Source organism: Pangasianodon hypophthalmus, chromosome 4 (assembly GCF_027358585.1).
Source record: "Pangasianodon hypophthalmus isolate fPanHyp1 chromosome 4, fPanHyp1.pri, whole genome shotgun sequence".
In the NCBI taxonomy this organism is placed as follows: domain Eukaryota; kingdom Metazoa; phylum Chordata; class Actinopteri; order Siluriformes; family Pangasiidae; genus Pangasianodon; species Pangasianodon hypophthalmus.
The window spans coordinates 1994747-2019078 of record NC_069713.1 but is presented as its reverse complement, the minus strand read 5'-3'; the positions used below and the strand labels follow the sequence as shown (position 1 = coordinate 2019078).

The 24332-nt window shown below is 42.5% G+C and overlaps 1 protein-coding gene across 1 annotated transcript in view; it reads left to right on the top strand.

The window, feature by feature from the left end:
- The first annotated feature begins 2460 nt into the window (after nucleotides 1–2460).
- The window catches only part of LOC113524132 (uncharacterized), a 30050-nt gene continuing 8178 nt past the window's right edge, over nucleotides 2461–24332 (top strand). Inside the window, exons 1-7 of the mRNA XM_026910263.3 lie at nucleotides 2461–2574; nucleotides 4067–4246; nucleotides 10117–10225; nucleotides 10412–10664; nucleotides 14770–15014; nucleotides 15167–20487; nucleotides 20579–20798. Of these exons, the coding sequence (XP_026766064.3) occupies nucleotides 10118–10225; nucleotides 10412–10664; nucleotides 14770–15014; nucleotides 15167–20487; nucleotides 20579–20798 (6147 nt within the window). The 5' untranslated portion in view covers nucleotides 2461–2574; nucleotides 4067–4246; nucleotide 10117. The remainder of the gene's footprint in view (nucleotides 2575–4066; nucleotides 4247–10116; nucleotides 10226–10411; nucleotides 10665–14769; nucleotides 15015–15166; nucleotides 20488–20578; nucleotides 20799–24332) is intronic.

Sequence of the window (24332 nt, the reverse complement as noted above, 5' to 3'; positions counted from 1 at the left end):
TGTCTACCTCCACGATGAATGGCTTAGATGGGTCGGGATGTTTGAGGATTGGGGCTGTGGTGAAGGCAGTTTTTAGTTTATTCAATTCAATTCAATTTTATTTGTATAGTGCTTTTAACAATGAACATTGTCTCAAAGCAGCTTTACAGAACATAGGAAACAAAAAGCATGCAAACAGAAACAAAAACATGCAAACAGTCCTAGATGTTAGACAGAATTATCCCTAGTGAGCAAGTGATGTTAGTGGGCGAGCAATGGAGCTAAAACATCTGATTAAACATTAGTAAAAGTTTGCAAACCCCAGGAATCTTTGCAGATCTTTGAGTGTCTTAGGTGCGGGCCATTCCGTGACTGCAGACACTTTAGCTTTGTCCGTGGTTACTCCTTCAGGATTAATGATGTGCCTCAGGAACAAGATTTTCTGTTGGTGAAATTCACATTTCTCTTCCTTGACGTACAAATGCTTGTGCAACAGGCACTCGAGGACTTGACAAGACAGACATGCTTGATATGCCTTTCGAGGGAGGCAGAGTAGATTAGGATGTCATCAATGTAGGCGATGATGAATTTTCCCGGCATGTCCCACAGGACATCATTTATGAGACACTGGAATACCAAGGGGGCGCAAGAGAGCCCATATGGCATGACGCAATATTCATAGAGCTGCGGGGACCAGAGATAGTGGATAAAGATATGTGACGGTAACTTGATTAAGTCCTCAATAATTGATGCATGGCCTGAGACTTCCCTCTTTCTTCTCCACGAAAAAGAAGCCAGCTGAAGCAGGTGATGTTGAAGGGCGAATAAAACCATGCTGCAGATCTTCATGAATATATTCTTCCATGGCCTGTTGTTCAGTGAGTGATCGTGGGTAAATGCAGTTTCCTGGTGGTAGGTTGTGTGCATTGGGTAATAGTTCCTTTACCAATGTGTCCTCCATCTATGGCATGGATGCGGGGTGTTGCAATGGTTCACCCTCTGAGTGCTGTATTTTCACTGGCATAGTAAATGACTGGTGAGACAAAGAGTAAATGGGACTCACCATAGAAGAGCAGGGGGATGACACTCCTGCTCTCTGACGGGCTGGGAGTGGCCGAGGGCGGAGTGCAGAGTGGGCATTGTCAGACGAAGTGATCCGATTGCCTGCAGTAGAAACATTCAGACCACATGACCTTGTTCCATTGCTCCACAGTCCAGTCTTTATGCTCCCTAGCAAACTGAAGTTGTTGTTTTTTTCCGATTAGTCTCACTAACAAGTGGCTTTCTTATGGCCACACAGCTGTTTAGTCCCTATCCCATGCATGTGGAAATAGTCTTATTTTCACTATTAAACATAGCAGTGAGTTCTCTAGAGAGAACTAGTAGTCTAGTAGTCTCTAGATTTTACACAGAATGGTACGAAGCATCCAGTGAGCGGCAGGTCTGCAGACAGAAACGCCTAGCTGTAAAATATGGTGCAAAAAAGCAGTAAAATGGAGCTGGATGTCATTTATATAAGTGAAGAGAAGATAAAAGAGTGGATTGATTTCTTCATGAATCAGAACAAACCTGAAACACACTGCGTAGTAAATGTGTGCTGACAATTGTGTAAAGGTTGATATATTAATACATTTATAATCAGATGTCTGTCCAAAAAAAAAAAATTCAAGTTGGTTTCTGTCATATGCAGGCTAAATTAAAGAGCAGCTAACTTTAAGCTAAAGTGGGTTAATGTAAGATTCACAAATGCTGAATAATTCATACATTTTCCAACTAACTGGAGCTGAGATTATGTCATTCAAGTTTGGTTTATAATTTTTACTTTATTATTTTATTACACCTATATCACCAGTGTGAAAAAGTAATCGTCCCCCTCGATTACTCAGGAAAAAAAAACTTAGCACTAAGTTCCTCCCAAAACAGATATGTGCACTATGAAGAGAACATGGAAAAAAAGCAAAAAAAAAACAAACAAAAAAAAAAACAAACAAACATTGGGTTATGGTGGGCTTTTTTTAATACAGTGAATAAAAAATACACTTAAGGCACACATCAGGAATGAAATGAATTATCTCTTGAGGCAATTTAACAACAACAATAATAATAATTAAAGCTGCAGAATTCTCTGACTGTAGGACAGGTGTCAAGGTGATATGAGCCAAATGGGGTGAAGATTGGACAAAATTTGGAGGAGGAGGAGCAAAAATGGGAGTTAAATGTAAGCATTTTTAGCATGTTATTGTTACTTTTGACCAGTAGGTGGCGCTGGCACCAAATTTGTCGCATAAGCAAAATGGTAGTCTTAACACTTTATATATAGGGATATATATTCATTATGGTATCTTAAACCTCTGTACATTTTTGTTAATAAAGCTCTCTGTGCATCAAAAAAAGAAGAAAAAAAATGCTAGGGCATGTTTAATGAAACTGAAAGAAAGAGCATGTAATGACTGTAACATGCGCATGCGCACTGACTGGACATGACCAGCAGATGCAGGATGATCAGATGAACAGTAACAGTAAAACCATCAGGACGTTTTACAGTCAAGCACATTTCTCCAGGAGATCAGAAAACTTCCTGCTGCTGAAAAGACTGTAAGTACCTGCGGATTTTTTAAGGATAAATAGGAATTAAACGCTTTATGATAAACCTCATACAGAACATCAGGGTGAAGTTCTTTTCAGTTTATACATTAAGCATATAATTCTGGAAAACAGCCAAAAATGTCAAAATTGAGTTTTCCTGCCAATAATACAGTAAATGTAATTGTAGAGCTGAAATGTAGAGCTAGGTGGGGCATCTTTCAGTGGAACTGGAGTAAAATCTTTAAATGTAATTCTCTCCTTTTTCATTCACATTAAAATGTTATAGCTTTATACGTGGTTGAGATACACTTACTGTCCACTTTATTAGGAACACCTGTAAGCCTGCACGTTCATGCACTTATCTAATCAGCCAATCATGCAGCAGCAGCACAATGCATAAAGTCATGCAGATACAGGTTCAATGTACAAGAGCTTCAGTTAATGTTCACACCAAACATCAGAAGGGGAAGAAAGTGTGATCTCTGTGACTTTAACCGTGGCATGGTTGTTACTACCAGATGGACAGGTTTGACTTTTTCAGAAACTGCTGATCTCCTGGGATTTTCAAAAACAACAGTCTGTAGAGTTTTACACAGAACAGTGTGAAAAACGAAAAAACACTGAGTGAATGACGGTTCTGTAAGTGGAAACACCTTGTTGATAAGAGAGTTCAGAGGAAAATGGCCTTTGTTCCCAATATAGTGATACTTTTGCTGCAAACTATCTTTTATATTACTTATATTATATGTTTATATTTTTCCTATTTGTTAGGATTTTTGATGTGGCCCAGTCATGGTCACAAGAGAGTCATGTTGCTGCAGTTCACTCTGATCCAAGCTTGGGGAAAGTTACTAAGTGACAGACACAGACATGAGACTCAGATAGCAAAGCTCTCAAATTTATTGAAGAAACACAGGAGCATATATACGCACAGAGAATGAGAGTCTTAGGCTAAGTGACTTGGCACAAATGGATAAAAGGGTCACGTGCCTGAGTAACAGTGAAATGGCTGGTTAAGACACTACTGCACCTTAGCTGATAACGGGACTCGGTGTAGCAAAAACAAGAAGTGTGGCAAGTACATGATAACAGACAAGGAACAACAAGGGAACAAGGGCAGTGGTTGGATCTGTCACACACACACACACACACACACACACACACACACACACACACACACACACACACACACACACAGCATGTTCCACCAATGACCTTAAAGTTGGAGAGAAAGGAGCGTGCCCAATAAATATTCCTTAATATTTATCAATGTAATCTTAGGTCCCAGAGGGACCTGTGCTTGCTCTCCGGGACAAGCGACAGTCGCCATATCAGGCTGTGCGTTTACAGTCTCCCTCACCAGCGAGGCTTGGTGATGGGATGGGTTTTTCACTATTCATGTGTTCAGAAGCTAATACAGAGGAAATCTATATATGTGTTAAGGTGAGACGAGATGAGGCCCCCTAAGGGCTGCTTGATTGTGTATTTTCTCTTTTCTTAGATGAAGATGCTCCAATGGGGCACCTCTTTAGCCTGCTAGCGCGGCTCCGCTGAGGTTGAGAATCAGTGAGGACAGCAGTGCGGTTGACTGCTACCACCGTCGTGGGAGGTCCAAACGCTGCTCTCCCACCTTTCTGGGGTTTAAACTTTTCAACAACACTGCATCACCTGGGATAAAAGGGTGAGTGGGCTTTTCTGTAGGTAGACGGAGAGAGGCAGAGACATTACTATGCAAACTGTTTAATTTTTCAAAGGCTTGAGTGTAATCACCGACAATCACTTCCAGATCACCTGAAAAGGAAACGCCAGGTGACATGTGGATTTCTCAGTTGACTAGGAGAAAGTCTACCCAGCTTGAAGTATAGCTTTGGTTAATCTATCTTTAATGGTTCATTTTTTTCTTTCTACAATACCTGAACTTTGAGGATGATAAGGAATGTGAAAATTCCAATCAATGTTAAGGTATTTGCAAAGCTTCTGAGTAACTTTGGATGCGAACGGTTTGCCATTGTCACTATCATTTGATTGTGGAATACCATGCCTAGTGATTTTTTCTTTAGCAAGGATCTTAATAATGGTTTTAGCATTCTCTCTGGAACAAGGAAAAGCTTCAACCCATTTAGAAATTTTGACAACAATTACATGTAAATATTTCAAATTTCTCACAGGTGGCACATACATAAAATCAATTTGTAAGCAATGAAAAGGTGCTTCAGGTGAAGGTAGAGCAACTTTACCTTGAAAATTGACCCTAGCACAAACTAAACAGATGTCCAGCAAAAGTTTGGCGGGTTTTGCAACTTTGGAGTTACAAAATTGAGAATTTGTGGTCTGCATTTAACCCATCCAAGTGCGCGCACACAGTAGTGAACACACACCCGGAGCAGTGGGCAGCCTGTTTTTTTGCTGCGGCGCCCGGGGAGCAGTTGGGGGTTCGGTGCCTTGCTCAAGGGTCTCACCTCAGTCGTGGTATTGAGGGTGGAGGAGAGCGCTGGTCATTCACTCCCCCCACCTACAATCCCTGCCGGACCTGAGACTTGAACCCACGACCTTCAGGTTCACCTTCGGGTTGCAAGTCCAATTCTCTATCCATTAGGCCACTACTGCCCCCATGAGGTATATGAAATAGCATTAAAATGGCACACGAGAAAGGGCATCACCGAACAAGGGAGTGCAATGTGCCCATGAGGACAGCGGATCAGACTGGCACACGAAGGGGAGCAATGTTCAGAGTGCCAAAAGGATAAATCTTGTGGGGTGGCTTGCGTTTGTGACATTTCCTTTCTAATGTCCAATGGATGTCAATGTCCAATCTCAATGCATGTGAGAAGAAGGAAAACAGTGTTCGTGTCAATGTGAGGAGACAGGGAGCCCTCTTTGGCAGCCCACTTGGCCACGTCGTCGGCTAGGGTGTTTTCACAAGTGGTGTCTGAGTCGCCAGAGTCATGACCTTTTATTTAGACAATAGCGAGGTGTCAAGGCAGCAATGAGACCTCCGAGTCAGAAATGAGCGTAGCATGTGAAATAGGCTTACCGTCAGCGGTCTTAAAACCGTGTGCACACCACATTTTACCGAAATCGTGGGCAACAAACGTGTATAAATTGTTACCACCTGGTCCTGGAAGAGGCTACAAGCTCTAGTAAGGGCAGAAGGGAATGGAGTGAGCGTCATCCACAATGTTTACGAAGATAGCATAACCACATAGGGTGGTGTTTTCATTTGGTTTGTAGCAGGAGCCGTCCAGGTACACATGCATACCATCCTCAAAGGGGTGTTGTGATAAATCAGAACGCAAGGACGAAGTGTCAGACCTCGGCCAGACAGCCAACTCTCCGGAGCCTGCTCAGAGGAGCATGAGTGCATGAGGACGGCCTTGTACCCAGAGCAACACTGAGTAGTCACGTGTTGTGTTTGAATATTATTAAGCGTAGTAATCACTTGATGAGGTGCATGCAGCACGGAAGGATGTGAGAGAACGACTCTCAGCATCCGAGACTAGGAGAGCAGAGGCGGACACAGAGCCCAAACATGCAGGCATACCTTGAACAACAGGGTCAAAAGGTCTTCAAGAGATAGGCCACTGGACTACAACCACAGCCATTAACCCTCTGGGAGCTGAGGGTGTTTTGGGGCCCTGGACAAATTTTTGACATGCCCTGACATTTGTGCTTTTTTCAGTTGCTTTTAAGCATATTAATGGCTAAAGTCTGATAACACTGTAATCAGCACAAACTGGGCTACAATAATGTGAGCAGCATGTTTATACATGATTGTGTTTTTGAGAAAACAGCATTTATGCATGGTTAGTGAAAAACTAAAATTAAGTCACTGAAATAAGGCCATAAAACACATACAGAACATGTAAACACATCACAAGACTTTGGAGAACTGGATGTTGTAGCCTAGAGTTTTTGCATCAAAATGATGGGATAATCATCTTGTTCACTCATTCCAGGAAACAATATACTGATTTAAATTTAAGACACTTTGTTTCAAAAGGGCATATGCAAGAGAATATCATGAATAATGTGATTGACACCTGAGAAGACAAAGACCCACATAATGAGCCTTTCAGTCAGGAATGTGGCTGAGAGGGAAGTGCTATGAAAGAATGTGAGGACAAAAGAAATTTATATTTTTTGTTTGTAGTTTATTTAGAATATAGTAAAAGCCCACTCTTTGAAGCCCACAGAACTGAACAGCTATACATCTTTGTGCCACTCTAGGAAACTTTTCAGCTGAACACACAAGTGAACATCACATGCCTGGCATTTCCAAAGAGTGTCCTGCCTCTTACCATGCTTTGCAAAGCACACAGATCCATCGACCAGCAGTGGCATCTGAGGCCTGCTCAGCTCCTGGAACTGGCACATGGTCAACACTGGTCTGTTTGTGTTATTTTCTGTGACACGCCACAGAGCCCTGCAAGTAGTTCTTCCATAAACTCCTTGTGGCTCATGGTGCCATAAAGCTCTTTGTGTACAATAAAGGCACTGTTAGCAGCAATGTCCAAGAAGTGTAGAAATAGCTTTCTGTACCACTTCATTGTTTTGTGCTGTGTGGTGTAGTACTGTAACAGCTGATCAGACAGGTCAACACCACCCCATGTGCTGGTTGTATGCAGTCACAGGTGCAGGACATGGGAAAACTTTGTCCTCCATCCATTTTGTGTCTTCACCCTCCTCTGCACAGTGTCTCCTGTATGAGCAGCATGGACGGTGGAACAGACCGACACCTCTCACGTGTCCATCCATTTCACAGACACAAGATATCCATCTCGAATCCACCTGATGGAGCCCCTCACAGATTTTTTGGTGAGCGAGTTAGCTGCATTCCGAGGGCAATCCTTCCTGTTGTCTCTGTAAGTCCCACATGCACTAAACTTCAAAGCAAACAAGTCTGTTAGAAGCTTGGGACTAGTGTAAAAATTATCCATGTATACATGGTACCCAGAGCCCAAAACTCTACGGTCCAACAGAGATGTCACAGCATCATATGACAGTCCATGGCCTGTGGGAAAGTTGTTCTTTCCTGTGTACACGGCAAAATCTACAGTATATCCATTTGATGAGTCCGCAAGAAGCTTGAAGCCCCACCTGGTTGGTTTGGCTTTCATGTACCAAGTCATTCCTGTGATTGCTTTGGATGCCACCATTCTTTCATCCACTGCCAAATTTTGTCTTGGATGATAGATGGCCTTACATGCATGCCGGATAGTGTCCATGAGGGGTCTGATCTTGAAAAGATGGTCATGTTCAGCTGTGCCCCTCTTTCGGTCAATGTCCTTGTCTGCATCTGGGTGACTCGTGCAGATTCCATGAAATGGTGCGGTATCTGTCCCTTGACATGATTGTGGCAGGAAAAGGAACAGAGAAAACACTATCCTGCCAGTCTCTGATGGACCTCAACTTCACGATGGCCATGTAGAAGAGTAGCCCAATGTAGCAGTACAGCTCACTGGTGCCGACGTCTGTCCATTTATATTTATGGCCCTTTGCACGTGCCCTGGCAGCCTGAGCATTGGTGTTTCGACACAGTTGACACAGCAGTTGCAGAAAAAAACCATTTTGAAGAGACTCATGGGAGTGTGTGCCTCACAAGGTCTTGAGTCTAGCTGTAGTCCTGGTTCCCGTGTGGGCAGGAATCTCAGAGCCTGTGGAGCCACATCAACATCAGTCTGTGTTACATGACAGTGTGCTGCTTATCTGCTTTGGCTGTCTTTGCCACAGGTTCTTTTGCACCGTTTCTCACGTCTGAAAAAAAAAAAAAAAAAAAAAAAGGAAGCATTAAGTAAACAGATAAGTTACATTATTAACATTGTTATGTTCACTGATACTAGTACTAATTTATAGAAAAAAAAAAGAACACACAATTACCACATAGCACACATTTTACCATACAGTAAATACAAACTAACATCTGTTAAATAGTGAATGCACACTTGCTCTATAAGATTCTGAAAGTAGTTGAAAACTGAACAGTACCTGCATCCACTTCCTGTGCGAGCTGCAGGTGAAAGCGAGAGTGGTGTATTCATAGTCCTAAAAGAATGTTGTAAACAACTGTTAGCATTTATTTTTCACAGTACCTTGGTATAGGAATACTTGAGAAAACAGAATGCCAATAACAAAAGAAACTATTCTAACACTGACAAATGGCAGACAAAACAAAAAATGTGTCCAATGTGCAAGTGTTATGTTGAAGGTGTCACAGAGCAGGAACTGAACCCGGGTCTCTGGAGTGATAGTCCAACACCAATCAACTAGATTATTGGGGAGTATAGACTCAAGTGCAGAGCAACACAGGTGGTGTCCAAAAGACTTATTGAAAGGTTCCAAAAGGCCAACACAGAAAAAGCACCAAAGATCAGTCCAAACATGAAGGCAAACAAATCCAAAGGGAAAATCCAGAAATCATTAACACAGAGGCAGGCAGAGAATTCAGGAGACCAGGTAATCCAGAACAGTAACAAAAGGCACAGAGTTTGCAACACAACAGAATACAAAGCCTTAGTAAAGACATGGACATGAGACAGGGTTTAAATACACTGAAGGTAACAAGCTAATAGATCACATGACAGGGAGACAATGAGGTACAGGTGAGCAAGGTAATTACAAGGCTAGGCAAAGTCAACAACATAGAGAGTAATTTGGTGACCTCTGGTGGTCAAAACTGTTCATTTAGTGACAGAAGGGCAGAATTCTGGGTGGAGGATGATGTGATGTTAAATTTAAAAAATATTTTGATATTCATAAACATTCTGTACACCACGGGCCAATCAAATATTAGCACTGTTGCCTCACACCTACGGGGCTGGGGGTTTGAATCGACTGTTTATAACTGCTGTAACGTAAGTGAGAACAGAAACGAACTTGTTTTGCCAATGCTCCACAACATTAACTGTAATTATAAACAGCTAAAATGTATGACATCATTATTAATAAACAAAATATTGTAATGGTTGCATGTTGTGGTGGTATAAGAGGAATATAACACTTGGGAAACTGCTGTTATAGTGAAATAATCAGTTTCTGGGTGGTAACAGTAACTGCTAATGCTTAATCACACCACCGCGTCACTCGGTATTTTACTAGAACCGCACTACACACTGTGCTGTTTGAAAAGTCCTTTCCCTTTAATTGCACTTACATGCTTCACCAGTAGGGGGCACATGTCTTTAAATAACTGAGTCACATACACCTTCGCTTTAACACCATGTGCTTGTCATATCACAAGCCTGGTTACTGTGAGCATTGAATCTATCCCAGCATCCCAGAGGTCCCGCCCTCTACACTCACATATACAAAAATGCAGTACAATCTATGCAATCTAAAAGACAAAAAGAATCATATAAAAACTCTGATGAATTTAACAATATTTGATAAAGCATCCACACTCACTCCCAACATATAATAGTTAGGAGGAACGGCCAGGAGAAACAATTTGCAGGCTCTTTAGACACTCAGTATTTTACTATAACAGCGTGACAGCTGTTTTATTTCATTTATTGGTTTATTTCGTACTTATTGTTCTCAACACTTTCATTTCAGAATGGGTTTCCTGGGAGGAGAAATAACTGTTCACAATAAGACTCCATACAAATGGACTGTCTGCACTGAGTCTAAGGAGCCGTGGCCTTTGTCCGACAAATACTGGACAGTAAGTTATGATATTATCAAAAAACATCAAATTACATAAATATTTTTATGTCACATATGCTAGGTGATGTTTGATTCTGTTCTTTTGTTTGTTTGTTTGTTTTTCATATGTGTGTGTGTGTGTGTGTGTGTGTGTGTTTGTGAAAATATAAGCTTCAAAGTCATATATTTTCCTGTGTATGTTTAGTTCACAGTTGGAGGCTATGAAAAAAAAGTTAAACGCTCCATTGTTCCCGTCACCATGATCAGAACGTTCTACATCAATGTGAAGTATGGCGAGTGCTCAGAGACAGACTGTTACAAAAATCCACATTTACAGTACATGTTTAATCCAAAAGATGACCCATGTTTCACAATTCGAGACAGTGGAGACCACCAAAAAATATATTTGGATTGCAACATAAATTATGAGAAGAAGAAATCATCATGCCCGAATTATGGTATGTCATTTGTTTATGAAGTATTATATAAAATATGTTCAGTAAACAACACAAAATACACCCTAGTATTGTCATTTATGTTCTTGTCACAGCATAGTCACTCCATTTCATTTTTAATCTCTGACTGTTATCAGTTGCAGTCAAGCTCATTTAGTACCTTTATAAAATAAAAAAATCAAAGATGATTGACACAAAACAGGAACGTATCATGATTTTTACTCTCACCTCCTCCTTCACCCTCTTCCACTACTGCTGGTGAAATTTCTTAAGTCATTCAATGAAAAAAGAAGTGCTGCTGTATAAAAGGAGGACTGGCTCAGGTGAAGTGAAAGTTGGTTCCATTTTTTGCAGTGCTGCAAAACATTTGCTTCCTTATGATATATACCCTTGTGCTTTTCTAACCTGGCATCGGGGAGGGCACGAGGGATTTCTGGCCAAGAGTTGCTGAGATACTCATCTAAACACAAAGTTTCTCTGTGTAATGTGCTTGGTGTCCACAATCACCTGGGTACAGTAGATATACAGTATATTTTTTCTTGTCAAACCAATTTTTTTTATTTTAATTACTTTAAAGGTTAGTTTACTCACTTAACATCTAATTCACTTTTTTCATAATTTGGCTTCAGATTTTGGCCTATCAGGCACTGTTCCACTGTTAAATAATATATTCAAGTCAAGTCAAGTCAAGTGGAGATTATTGTCATTTCAACCATATACAGCCAGTTAGTACATAGTGAAACAAAACAATGTTTCTCCAGGACCAAGGTGGTACATAAGACAAGCACAGAACAACACAGAACAACACAGAACTACAAGCGACTACATAATTTATACATAAAATGCACAAGTGCAAACATATGCAGACAGTACAAAACAGTACAATGACTACTGGGACAGACAATGGGCATAGTAAGTCCCAGTGCAGCGCCGACCAGTACACAGTTCTGTTTAAAGTGAACCTAGTGACAATAGTGCAAAGAGTACAAGAGTACAATACAAGTAGCTGAAATAGTGTAATGTGCAAAAAGTGTGAAGAGTGTGTAAGAGGGGTGTGTGGGGTCGTCCACAATGCTTGTGGTTTTGCGGATGCAGCGTGAGGTGTAAATGTCTGAGAAAGAGGGAAGAGAGACCCCGATGATCTTCTCAGCTGTCCTCACTATCCGCTGAAGGGTCTTGTGATCCAAGACGGTGCAATTCCCAAACCAGGCAGTGATGCAGCTGCACAGGATGCTCTCGATAGTCCCTCTGTAGAACATGGTGAGGATGGGGGGTGGGAGATGTGCTTTCCTCAGCCTTCGCAGAAAGTACAGGCGCTGCTGGGCTTTTTTATTTATGGAATTGGTGTTGAGCGGCCAGGTGAGGTTCTCCGCCAGGTGAACACCAAGAAATTTGGTGCTCCTGACGATCTCCACGGGGGAGCAGTGTTCAGTGGAGAGTGGTCATTTTGTGCTCTTCTGAAGTCAACAACCATCTCTTTAGTTTTGTCCACGTTCAGAGACAGGTTGTTGACTCTGCACCAGTCCGTTAGCTGCTGCACCTCCTCTCTGTATGCTGACTTGTCGTTCTTGCTGATGAGACCCACCACGGTTGTGTCATCGGCGAACTTGATGATGTGATTTGAGCTGTGCATTGCTACACAGTCTTGAGTCAGCAGAGTGAACAGCAATGGACTGAGCACACAGCCCTGTGGGGCCCCAGTGCTCAGTGTGATGGTGTTGGAGATGCTGTTCCTGATCCAGACTGACCAGTCAGGAATCCAGGATCCAGTTGCAGAGGGCAGTGTTCAGGTCCAGCAGGTTCAGCTTTCCAATCAGGTGCTGAGGAATGATTGTGTTGAATGCTGAACTGAAGTCTATGAACAGCATTTGAACATATGTGTCTTTATTGTCCAGGTGGGTGAGGACCAGATGGAGGGTGGTGGTGATGGCCTCATCTGTTGAGCGGTTGGGGCGGTAAGCGAATTACAGGGGGTCCAGCGAGGGGGTCAGCAGGGTCTTGATGTGCCTCATGTTGAGCCTCTAGAAGCACTTCATGATGATGGGTGTAAGTGCAACGGGACGGTAGTCATTGAGGCAGGACACTGAAGACTTCTTTGGCACAGGGGTGATGGTGGTGGCCTTGAAGCACGTCAGAACAACGGTGCTGCTCAGGGAGGTGTTGAAGATGTCCGTGAAAACATCTGCCAGCTGGTCTGCACATCCTCTGAGCACGCTGCCAGGAATGTTGTCTAGTCCAGCAGCCTTCTGCGGGTTCACTCTGTGTAGAATCTTCCTCACATAGGCCGTGGTTAAACACAGCACCTGGTCATTGGGAGGAGGGGTGGTCTCCCTCGCCGTCACGCCATTCTGTGCCTCGAACCAAGCATAGAATTTGTTCAGCGCATCTGGGAGGGAGGCATCACTGTCACAGGCAGGTGATGCTGTCGTATAGTTGGTGATAGCCTGGATGCCCTGCCACATGCGCCGCGTGTCTCTGCTGGCCTTGATTCTTTATTGGCATAGATGTGAGTCAAAATAATTTTTACTTCCACCTCTGAGAAAGTCTTTTTTTTTGCCATTTTCTCATCGTTTGTGAGTGTCACCAAATGCAAATCAGCTGTGCTGTGCTCGCACCTGGTAATTTATGAGTGTTTGGCATTCATCAATATATGCAAACAAGTATGAAGAAAATCAGCATTTCGGAAATTTTGTAAATCTGGTGGAAATTTTTAGTTCCATTTAATTTACACAGTAAAAGATTGATAAATGAGGCCAAATGTCTTTATAAACAATTCTTAGCCTTCACCTTCCTGAAATTCCTCTTACATCAAGAAGTTTGGTATCACAGCCCATAATGTGTGTGGATGTGAGGTGACTAGATCTATTTCACAGCTTTCCGTCTCACACACTCAGGCTCTTTCTCCACCAGTGAAGTGACATTCCACATTCCCAAAGCCAGAACTTGTGATATTGCATGCAACAACATCCAAGATTACGTGACATCTCTAGATGCCATTGTGGTTGTTCCATTAAGACTGTGGGTTTTTTTTTTCATTTTAATTTACTTAATTCCTTTGCACCCACATCCTTGGCACCTACTGTTTGACCACAGCACACTTTTGTATATAGGATATAAGCTCACCCACCACTTACAGGACACTTATCAGTGGCCCCTCTTGGCTGGAAGAGATCCACCAAGATGCCAGACAAAACAGATTACTTGCCCTGGAGGAGATGGAGGAAACACTGAGAGAAACGCTCTGGTGTGCAAAACAGGCTAAGAGCAGGAGCACACACACACCACATCTGCCCAGCATGTGAATGTTCAGTCCATTTAAAATAAGATGGACTACATCAGGGTGGAAGTTTGTTTCAACTGTGATGTGCATAACTACAATATTCTGTGTTTCACCGAAACATGGTTTACTCCCCTAGTACCACACCAGTCCATTCAACCTGTCTTCTCCATTTTCTGTACAGAATTGAAGACTGTGGTAAATCCAAAGGTGAGAGAGTCTGTTTTATGACCAGCAACAATTGTTGGGATGCTAGGGACATTGCTGTTCTCTCCCATTTCTGCTCTTCTATCCTGAAACACCTGACCATCAGATACTGTCTCTTCTACCTACCTTGAAAATTCTCCTTGATCATCATCATCATGGCCATTAATATCCCATCTCAAGCAGACACAAACACTGCCTCATCTGCACTACAGGATATGCTCAACAGCCACCAGAACAGATGGCTCTTTGTCTAACCTCTCCTCACCAAGCCTGGACTTACTGGCAGACTTTAGTACTTGATGACATAGCACTGAGGTTTCACACAAGCCCCTTCACCATGCCAATACTGATCGAGAGAGGGATTCAGCATTTTTTATTTAAGAAAAATCCTTCATTAGTAAACTTGTTTTTTTTTTAATTGCTACTTTGCTGCACTATTGGGAAATTAGTTATGAATCATTGAAGCTTTGGCTGTTTTAAGTGAGAAAAAAAGAACCATCTATGGCATCTCTTAACAGTCAAGGTTATATGATAAAGTGTTATGAACCAGAAATTAATTCCAATTAACCAGCAATTAGTTATATAAGTGGAGTGATAAGTGAAGAAATTTTTTCCTTCAACCAGGGAAAATTGAAGATGATGCACGAGAGGAAGAGGAAAATCGTAGACGAGATGAAGAGCAGCGGCGTCAGGCCCAGCTTGAACATGAAAGAAGAATTGAGGAACAGATTAGAAGGGAAAGTGAGCTCGCCGCTAAGAAGCTTGAACAAGCCACAGAGACACTGAAGCAGAAGCTGAGAGGCCATGAGTTCCACCACCAAACTCATATAATGCAACAGACAGTAAACACTGAAATTGAAAGAGATGAGGTAAAAATTTATTTTTTTAAATCATAAGTAATTGCAATTTCAAATACCATTAGAAGTTCAAAGGTCTTGTTCTAAGTTAAACATTATAGCCTAAAATTTTAAATGTTATGCTTCAGCTGACGGCTGTTACTTAAAATATTTTTTTCATATAGGATGCAGAGGTAGAGAAGAAATTCATGGGACGCTTGATTGAATATCAAATCCTTCAGGATGAAGATTCAGAGGAGACATTAGCAGAGAGAATGAAAACTCTGCAAAATGAGTTAATGGTGGAGTACTGTAAGAAACACAACCTGACCAGTAGCTGTGTGTTTTCTTTTGACACTGCAGTTGGTTATGAGACTCTGCCTCTACATGATAGACTGACAGTACTTGAGGCAGTAATGCATTTAGTTTTTGAGGAGAATGAGGATGACCACACACACAAATGTGACCGGGACTTCCTCTTGGATGTGCTCGAACAACTGCAAGATGATCATCCATCACTTGCGTTTAATCTTTTACAGAGCCTTCTTCAAACTGATATGCAACTGTCTGCACAGAGTAAAGAAATTCTGTGTCAGATTGCATTCAACAACACATGGAAACTGGCAGAAATAACAGATTTCATGCGTTACATTTTCGGGAAAGATAAAGAACAAGTGCAGTCAATACTTCACATTGCACAGACCTACAAGCTGGAATATAGGGATGTCTTTACTGCTTTGGAGTCACCTGATCCCCTCGAATGGCTGAAAGGGCATGTTGACAAAGAGAGACACAAAAATGCTCTTACTATTATTAGTGAAATGCGCAAAGCAAACTACCCTGAGAATGTCCTGATAATACTCGAGGATGTTCTGTGGTATCTGGAAATGGAGCTTCCAAAACACAAAACAACTGATCTCAGTGAAAAAGAAATCCAGAATGTAAAGAAAATGGTTAAAGAACTGGATTTTAACAACCCAGACAGACACGTTCTGAAAAGTGTACTACTGGGAATGTCAGTCGCAGTAAAAATATGCTCTGCTGTCACTATTCAAAGGAGTAAAAAGGAAATAGTCATTGAAGGATATCTTCCCAGATTAACTCAACTTGCAACCTTGGTAGTTTTCCTGCTTCCAAAATCAAAAACTAATACAGGTTGTCTCCTGGAAATTGGGACAGGTGAAGGGAAATCTTGTATCTTAGCCATGCTTGCTGCAATCCATGCCATTCGTGGTGTAAAGGTGGACATTGTGACGAGCTCCCCGGTCCTCGCCTGTCGTGATTTAGAGGAATGGAGCGGACTGTACAACATGTTTGGCATAACGTCATCTGCCGTTCCTCCAATGCTGAATGATGTCTCATCTGAAAAACTAGAAGAACTGACTCAGGAAGCGTACAAACAACAAATAATTTACAGTACTATTGGGACTTTTGCAGCAGATACACTGAAACAAGAGTTTGAGAAGAAAACAACTCGAGGAGACAGGAGGTTTGAGTTGGTCCTTGTGGACGAGGTTGACTACATGACCTTGGATAATGGAGTTCAAATAACATTTCTGTCCCATGAGTCCAGTGGCCTCCAGCATTTGGAGCAAGTCCTTGCAGGAATCTGGGCCATGGTATCTGCATGTCGACCAATTGAGGTAGAAGAAACTGGAGAGACCATGTGGGCAACAAGAGTCCAGAATTTTCACACAGCTGCACTAATAGCAATAATTGGTTCAGAAAAAACAGCTACATTTTCACCACTGGAAATTTTGTTGCCAGGCACCGAATTAGGCTTTTACTCAGAGGAAGATTTTGAAAATTTGCAGGCCTCTATTAATGACAAAGGAGAAAAGCAACATGTTGCTATGGAAAATAAGGCATGGAAGACCATCATGGCCAAAACTGGAATAGAACAACAGTATGACCTGCTCAGTGTTCTTGAGATGGGGATGGAGCACAAGGTGGCATTTAACTGTTATGGATATCAGTCAGAAACTAGAAAAGCCATTCGGTTTGGAGAGCAAAAGACAAAAACTGACCAAAACATCAACATGCTGCTACTTGAGAATGGAAAAGCTTGTGAGATCCTGTCTGAAAATTTGCTTGTTGAAGCCACCATTTGCAAGTTGAAATCCAAGATTAAATATTCTAAACAATGCAGTTCAAAAGAAGAAAAAGACACCATTGTAGTCCCTTCTTTCTTAGAGAAATACCTGGAAAATCAGCTGCCAGTGTTTGTTGAGAATGCACTGAAGGCCATTCAGATGACCAAAGGCAGAGAGTACATGATCGAGAGATCTCTTAGTGCTCAGGGAATAGATGTTAGTGAAGAAGATCAACACATGTACCATGCAATAATTCCAGTGGACTTTCAGGCCAGTGGAATGTTGGAGAAAAGAAAACGGTGGGGTGATGGACTACAACAATTTCTGGAGATGAAGCATCAGTTAACTTTATCGCCATTATCAAATGTGACAAACTACATGTCAAATTCAAATTTCTTTAAAAGATATCTCAGTGGGAAAGGAATATTTGGTGTTTCTGGAACACTGGGGGGAGATGCAGACAAGGGTTTCCTGGCAAGGCATTACAAAACGGACAGCTACGTCATACCGGCTCATCAGCATCAAAAGGTTACTGAGCTTCCTGCAGTCCAGGTGAGGGGAGGTACCGAACAATGGATCCAAACTCTTTGTGCCACGGTCTCAAAAGTCTCTAACAGAGGACAGGTGGTGTTAGTCGTGTGTGAGGACGTCAACACAGCAAATGAGTTCAATGACAAAATTACAGCAGAAACCAAACATTCAGTCACCAAGTACACGATGAGCGAGAGCCACAACATTGAGAACCAGGAGTTCAACAAGGGACAGATCATTATTACCACTAACCTTGGAGGCCGTGGAACAGACATTAAGGTTACAGAAGAGGTTAATCGCTGCGGTGGTCTCTTTGTGTTACTCACGTACTTTCCCAATAACCGAAGAGTCGAGAAACAGGTTTTTGGACGAACAGGTCGAAAAGGCACACCAGGAATGGTCCAGCTAATACTGAACCATGATCGTCTAGCCATGGCCTACCGAGGCCATTCTATCGAAGTCATGAGGGAACTCAGAGAAGAGTATGAGGTTAATCGAATAAAAGACATGGAGAAGGAGAAACTAGCTGAAATTGAAATGAAGGAAGAGCTGTTCTCCACATTTTGTCGGTTCCTTAGTGACTTTGACAAGCATTACAATACAGAAGAGAAGACAGACCTCTTTGAAGTGAAAGTAAAAGATGTCCCTCGTTACTTTGAGTCCTTTCACAGTAAGGTGGACTATCACCCAGCACTGAATGCTTTGAAGGAATCATGGGGTATATGGCTGATACTTCACACAGAACAGATTAACACACAGAATTATCTCACTGAATTGAAAGTAAACCTCATCCATCACTTGCATGATACAAGTAACAAACTTTTACAAGGTCAGAGTGAAAACTTTTATGATCACATCCAGCAGGCTTTAGGAAGAACTGCCTTGCACTTTCAAAACAAAAACGAATGTGACTATGGAGCAAAACCTTACTGGAAAAAGGCCTATGACTCAGACAACTACTACAAAGCTGTTGCACTGTATAACCAGGCCTACATTACCATTAACATGGCCAAAGAGGGCTACAAAAGTGAGGCACGTTCCTTACTCGAGGAGGCAGAGAAGGCCATAGATGTTTACATATCAGAAACAAGCAACATAATGAGCTTCTGTTCCTTGTCAGTTACTCAAGATTTTGAACCACACCACAGCGGCAGCTGTAACTTCCAAATACAAATGCAGGCAAGGATGAACATATTTAACTCATGGAAGCAAAATATCAAAAAAATACTTGACATGCTTGGACCAGGCAAAGGAGAGTTCAAAACTGTGGACTTGACACTTTACAGCTTATCAGCTGAGGAGGATTTTGTGTCTTCTAGTGAACTCAACCTCTTTCGTAATTATGGCCTTGCCATTGTGTTTGAAGTGAAGAAAAAGCCCCAATTCTCATTTGATGCCCTGATTTGTTGTTTTCTTGGTCTGGTTCAGGTTGTAGCAGGAGTTCTGATATGTGGCCTGACAGCTGGTTCCATGTCCTCATTTGGTCTTGGTTTGATCTCTGAAGGTGTGTCTGACATGATCAGTGGAGTCATGGGTATGATAAATGGCACGTTTGATTGGGCATCGTGGGCGATATCTAAGGCAATTAGTATAGGAATTTCTTTAGCCTGTGGGGGAATCAGTGTTCTCAAAAGATCATTCTCCTCCGTGAAAAATGCTGCAAGTAATATCTTCAATGGCACCAAATCCCTAAAAAGTGTTGCAAGTAGTGCCGTCCGATCAGGAAAAAAACTGTTCATTTCATCGTGTAAATCAGCCAAATCACTGGTATCATCAATAAGTGTAAAGAACATCACACTGAATGTAGGCAAAGTGAATTTAAAACATGCATGTAATTATGCTGTTCAGGAATTGGCAATTCAAGGGGTAAACATTGCTCTGAATGCAGGCATCGATGCTGCTGTCCAAAAGACCTTCCAACAAGGATTTCGACATACTTTCAAGAAATCTATCTGTTCGGCATTACACCAAAATAAACAGTTTGTCCGAGTGCTCACAGATTTCATTAGCTTACACATTCCAAAGGCCGCCTTGGAGAAAAGATCTGGTTCTTATAGGATTAGCAGAAACTTAGAGGAGGAAATGAAGGAATTTGTGGTTAGTAACACAGGTAATGTTATCAACAATCTCATGGTAAACTGTAAACAAATACATCAGGTGATTAACACGCTCTCACAGGTGTGGGACATATCAGCAGAATTTATTGCACACAAACCTCATGCCTGTATCAATACGCTTCTAACTACTGTAGACATGTCCACCACCATTTATGAAATGTATTCCTCCATTCCTACTAAAAAGACCATTGACAATAATTTTGTTCCTGCATTTTTGAAGTCCATGGGTGAGGAACCAATAATTGAGATAGATGACAAAGATGGAAGGGACAAACTGGAAGATGTGGAACGTCTTAAAGATGAACTCATTGACTTAGTTTCAGAATTTCTTTCCCAAACCATGGTGGAGAGTTTTTCTGGTTTTGCCACAATTTTAACAAAAACATTCACTCAAAAACTGAACTCTGTTAGTGGAAAAGTAGTTGGTAATTTGCTGGGAAGGCACGAAACCCAAAGTTTCTTTGTCAGTCAGCAGCATCATTATGATCTGGAATCAGCCACTGAATGCAAGGAAAGGTCTTTGACTGAAGAAGAACTAAAACTGGTCACATGCTATGCAAAAGATATAGCTGATGAACAAAAGCCAGCAACAGCTTTAGAGATTCATGTCCTCACAAAGAGTAACTTGCTGGAAGGAAAAGGAATTTGTATAACTGTAGTAGATGAACAAGGAAAACCTCTAACAGAGGAGACTTACCCAGGAACTGATCCAGCAGCTGGTGCTATCAAACTCGCACTGACGAAAACACCTCTGACTTCTCCAGAGTGAGTTCAATCTTTATACAATGTAAATCAGTATCCAGGCATTTTCTGTATTCATGCACTTCTGGACATTATTGTTTATTGTGTTTTACAGAGAAAGAGGAATATGGAGTAAACTTAAAGACAGGGTTACGGGTAAAGACACGCCACAGAGTGGCCACATTGATATTATACGCCCTGACGGCTCTCGGGAAACTGTCGACTCCTCAAATCAGAACTGTCTTTTTCATGCTGTCATTCAAGCAACAACTAACGACCCAAATGATGTTTTGCAACAAAAAGCCACAGAACTCCGCAGCAAAGTCAGTGAGGAGGTAAGCAATTATTAAGTAACAATGCTCTATGGAAAGAATAGTGTATATCCCCTATTGGTACATACTGTACCCTCACTGCCCAACTCAGGCTGGGGAGCTATCTGGCCTGCTGTAGGTAGTAATGGAGGGTGAGGACCACCCCCTTGACCAGACTATCCTTCTCTATTGTGCTGTACTTAGTCTCCCTCACCAAGAGCTTCCACCTGACATACAGCATTGGGTGTTCCTCCAACTCCACCACCTGGAACAAAACAGCTCCCAGCCCTCCCTCTGATGCATCAGTCTGTAGAACAAAAGGGAGAGAAAAGTCAGAAGAACGCAACAATGGGCCCTTACCCAAAACCGCTTTACCAGACAAAAAGCCTACTCACATGGCTCCGTCCGTTAGACAGGATCTGGGGCTCCTGCTTTTTTTATTGAGATATTGGAGTCAAGGGAATCTGCTAATACAGGAATGTCCAATCTTATCCACAAAAGGCCAGTGTGGGTGCAGGTTTTCATTCCAATCAAGTAGGAGCCACACTTGATTCCACACATTTAATCAATTGACCTTGGCTTTCAATAAACTCAAGTGTGGCTTCTGCTTGGTTGGAATGAAAATGTGCACCCACACCGGCCCCTCCCAGATAAGATTGGACACCCTTGTGCTAATACCCCTTGTTTAAATCCATTGTCAGATTAAAGTGAGTCATGCCTAACCAGTCAAGCAGTTCATCAATGCATGTATTTGATGCATTGGGTATGCATCAAATTTAGACACCATGTTGACTTTTCTAAAGTATGTACAAAAACAGACTGATCTGCGAGCCTTGGGCACCAAGACCCCAGGGCTGCTTCAATCACTGTGGGACTCCTTGATTAATCAAGCATAGCACAAGTCAGAGATTTCCCCTTGCAACCTGGCTGCCTATGCTCTATGGGACTGTCAGAGGTGGTCTCCACAGGGGGCCAGGGTGAATTGGGCCGCACCTTTTAGACTTATCTCAGATCCCATCTCCTCCCTCTTGGAAACCACCATCTCCAGAGCCACAGGAACCACGTCTCTCCATGGTTTCAGGAGGTGGAGGTGGTATATTTGAAGTACATTGCCTCTATCCATTCACCTGACCTCATAGTCAACTTCTACGCCTTGCCTCGTGACCTCAAAGGGCCCTTGACACTTCTTGAATAATTTTAAGCTTGACATCGTTAGGTAATCTATAACGATTGAGTGTTCTCAGGTCCAGAACATACTGAATTTTGTTTTTGCTCTTAGAAGGTTCCTCCTCCCAATTTTCCCTAATGATGTCTGATGCCACGAGGCTTGCACCCATATAATAGTTCAAATGGGGAGAACACATGAAGGCTTGTGGGACCATTTGTACTACAAACAATGATGGTTTGAGCCACTTATCCCAATTCTGAACATCATCGTGAATGAACTTATGAATCATATTTTTGTGTTATATAGTGTTTGATTAAACATTTTGACCAGTCCAAATTTGCTGATGGCAAATACTGGTACAAATCAATTTAATCCCTAGTAATTCGTACAGTTTGCGAAGAGTGTGTGACCTAAAGGATGTGCCCTGGTCAGTCAGGCTTTCTTTTGGGATCCCGACTCAGGAAATTACTCAAATGAATGCATCCGCAACACTGCAGGCTGAGATGTTATGAAGAGCCATGGCTTCCGGGTATCACATCGCGCAGTCCACTAAAACCAACAGAAAGCAATGCCTTCATGGAGTCCATTTAAATAGCCCAATGAGTTCCATACCAATTCTTTTGAAGTAGACCTTGATTAAGGGAAGAGGATGCAATGGCTCCTCCCCAGCCAATGCTATGCACATTCCACACCATGCCTCACTCCTGCAGGACCCATCCACAAACATTTCTCATACAAACACCTGAAACCATTGCCAATTTTCTCAAGGACTAGAGGATGGGTGAGGCAAGGACTAAGCACCACCTGTACTTTATGCTTTTTAATGACTGGCACCAATGGAAACTTGTGAACATCCCCATGAACACATCGCACCTTCACCCATCATGCACTTCCCAATGCCCCACACTGAATGTCTGGTTACATGGCCTAATTTGTCTGAATGTCTGAGTCCACCATGGCCTAATTTGTAATCCCTCATATACTCATGGACATGCAGTAATTTCCTGCTCAATCAGGGGAGGTCTGTTGCAAGTCAGGGATCTGGATCAGTGTTCCTGCTTCCATGAGGGAATGCTGATAATGGAAAAGCCCAGCTTCCCCACTGTGCCACCAAACCTGCCTAAGCTTTGCCCCATTCATGGTGGGCGCATAAGGTTCTACCCATGTTGAGAGAGAGGAAGCTGAAGGAGACATCAGAGAAGAAGGAAAAGTGGGGGAAAAAAAACAGGTTTGGGGGGCCAGTCAATGGCATCAGTGCCTTCGTCATCCAGAAACTGCCTACACACTCTGGCCACATGAGGCCGGGCATTGTCATGCACCAGGAGATCCCCAGGGCCCACTGCACCAGTGTAAGGTCTGACAATGGAACTGGGGATTTCATCCTGGTACCTAACAGCAGTAAGGGTATCGTCAGCTAGCACATGGAGGTCTGTGCGACCCTCCAAGGATATTCCTCCCCAGATCATCACTGACCCACCGCCAAACCGGTCATGCTGGATGATGTTGTAGGCAGCATAATGTTCCCCATGGCATCTCCAGACTCTTTCACATCTGTTACATATGCTCAGTGTGAACCTGCTCTCATCTGTGAAGAGAACAGGGTGCCAATGGTGGACGTGCCAATTCTGGTGTTGTTATCTGGCAAATGCAAATCGAGCTGCACAGTGCTGGGCTGTGAGTACAGGTCCCACTAGAGGACATTGGGCCCTCATGGCACCCTCAAGGAGACTGTTTCTGACAGTTTGGTCAGAAATATGCACACCAGTAGCCTGTTGGAGGTCATTTTGTAGGGCTCTGGCAGTGCTCCTCCTGTTCCTTCTTGCACAAAGGAGCAGATATTGGTCCTGCTGCTGGGTTGTTGCCCTTCTACGGCCTTGTCCAGCTCTCCTCGTGTAATGGCCCATCTCCCGGTATCCCCTCCATGCTCTTGAAACTGTGCTGGGAGACACACCAAACCTCCTTGCGACAGCTCATATGGATGTGCCATCCTGGAGGAGCTGGACTACCTGTGCAACCTGATTAGGTTGCAGGTACTGCCTCATGCTACAACCAGTGACAAGGACCCTAAGAAGACACAAAACTAGAGACAAATATTGGAGTATTAACAGTATAATGTATAAAGTATATACAGCCTTAGAAATCACAATTTTGCCCATGTGAACCCTCTGTCAACTACCGATATTCTTTTGATTACACCACAGTGGAGCCCACCTTGCAGTTACATTGGTTACCTGCTTCACTCCTGCAGCATTAGGGGAGGTTGCTGAAATTGCTGGCACACTCCCTGCATTACAACTGGCATTATGCTGCAAGTAGGGCAAGGCTGTGTTAGTATTTGACTAAGTTAGAATTTATGAATTTATGGTATTACTCCATATTTGCACCACGCC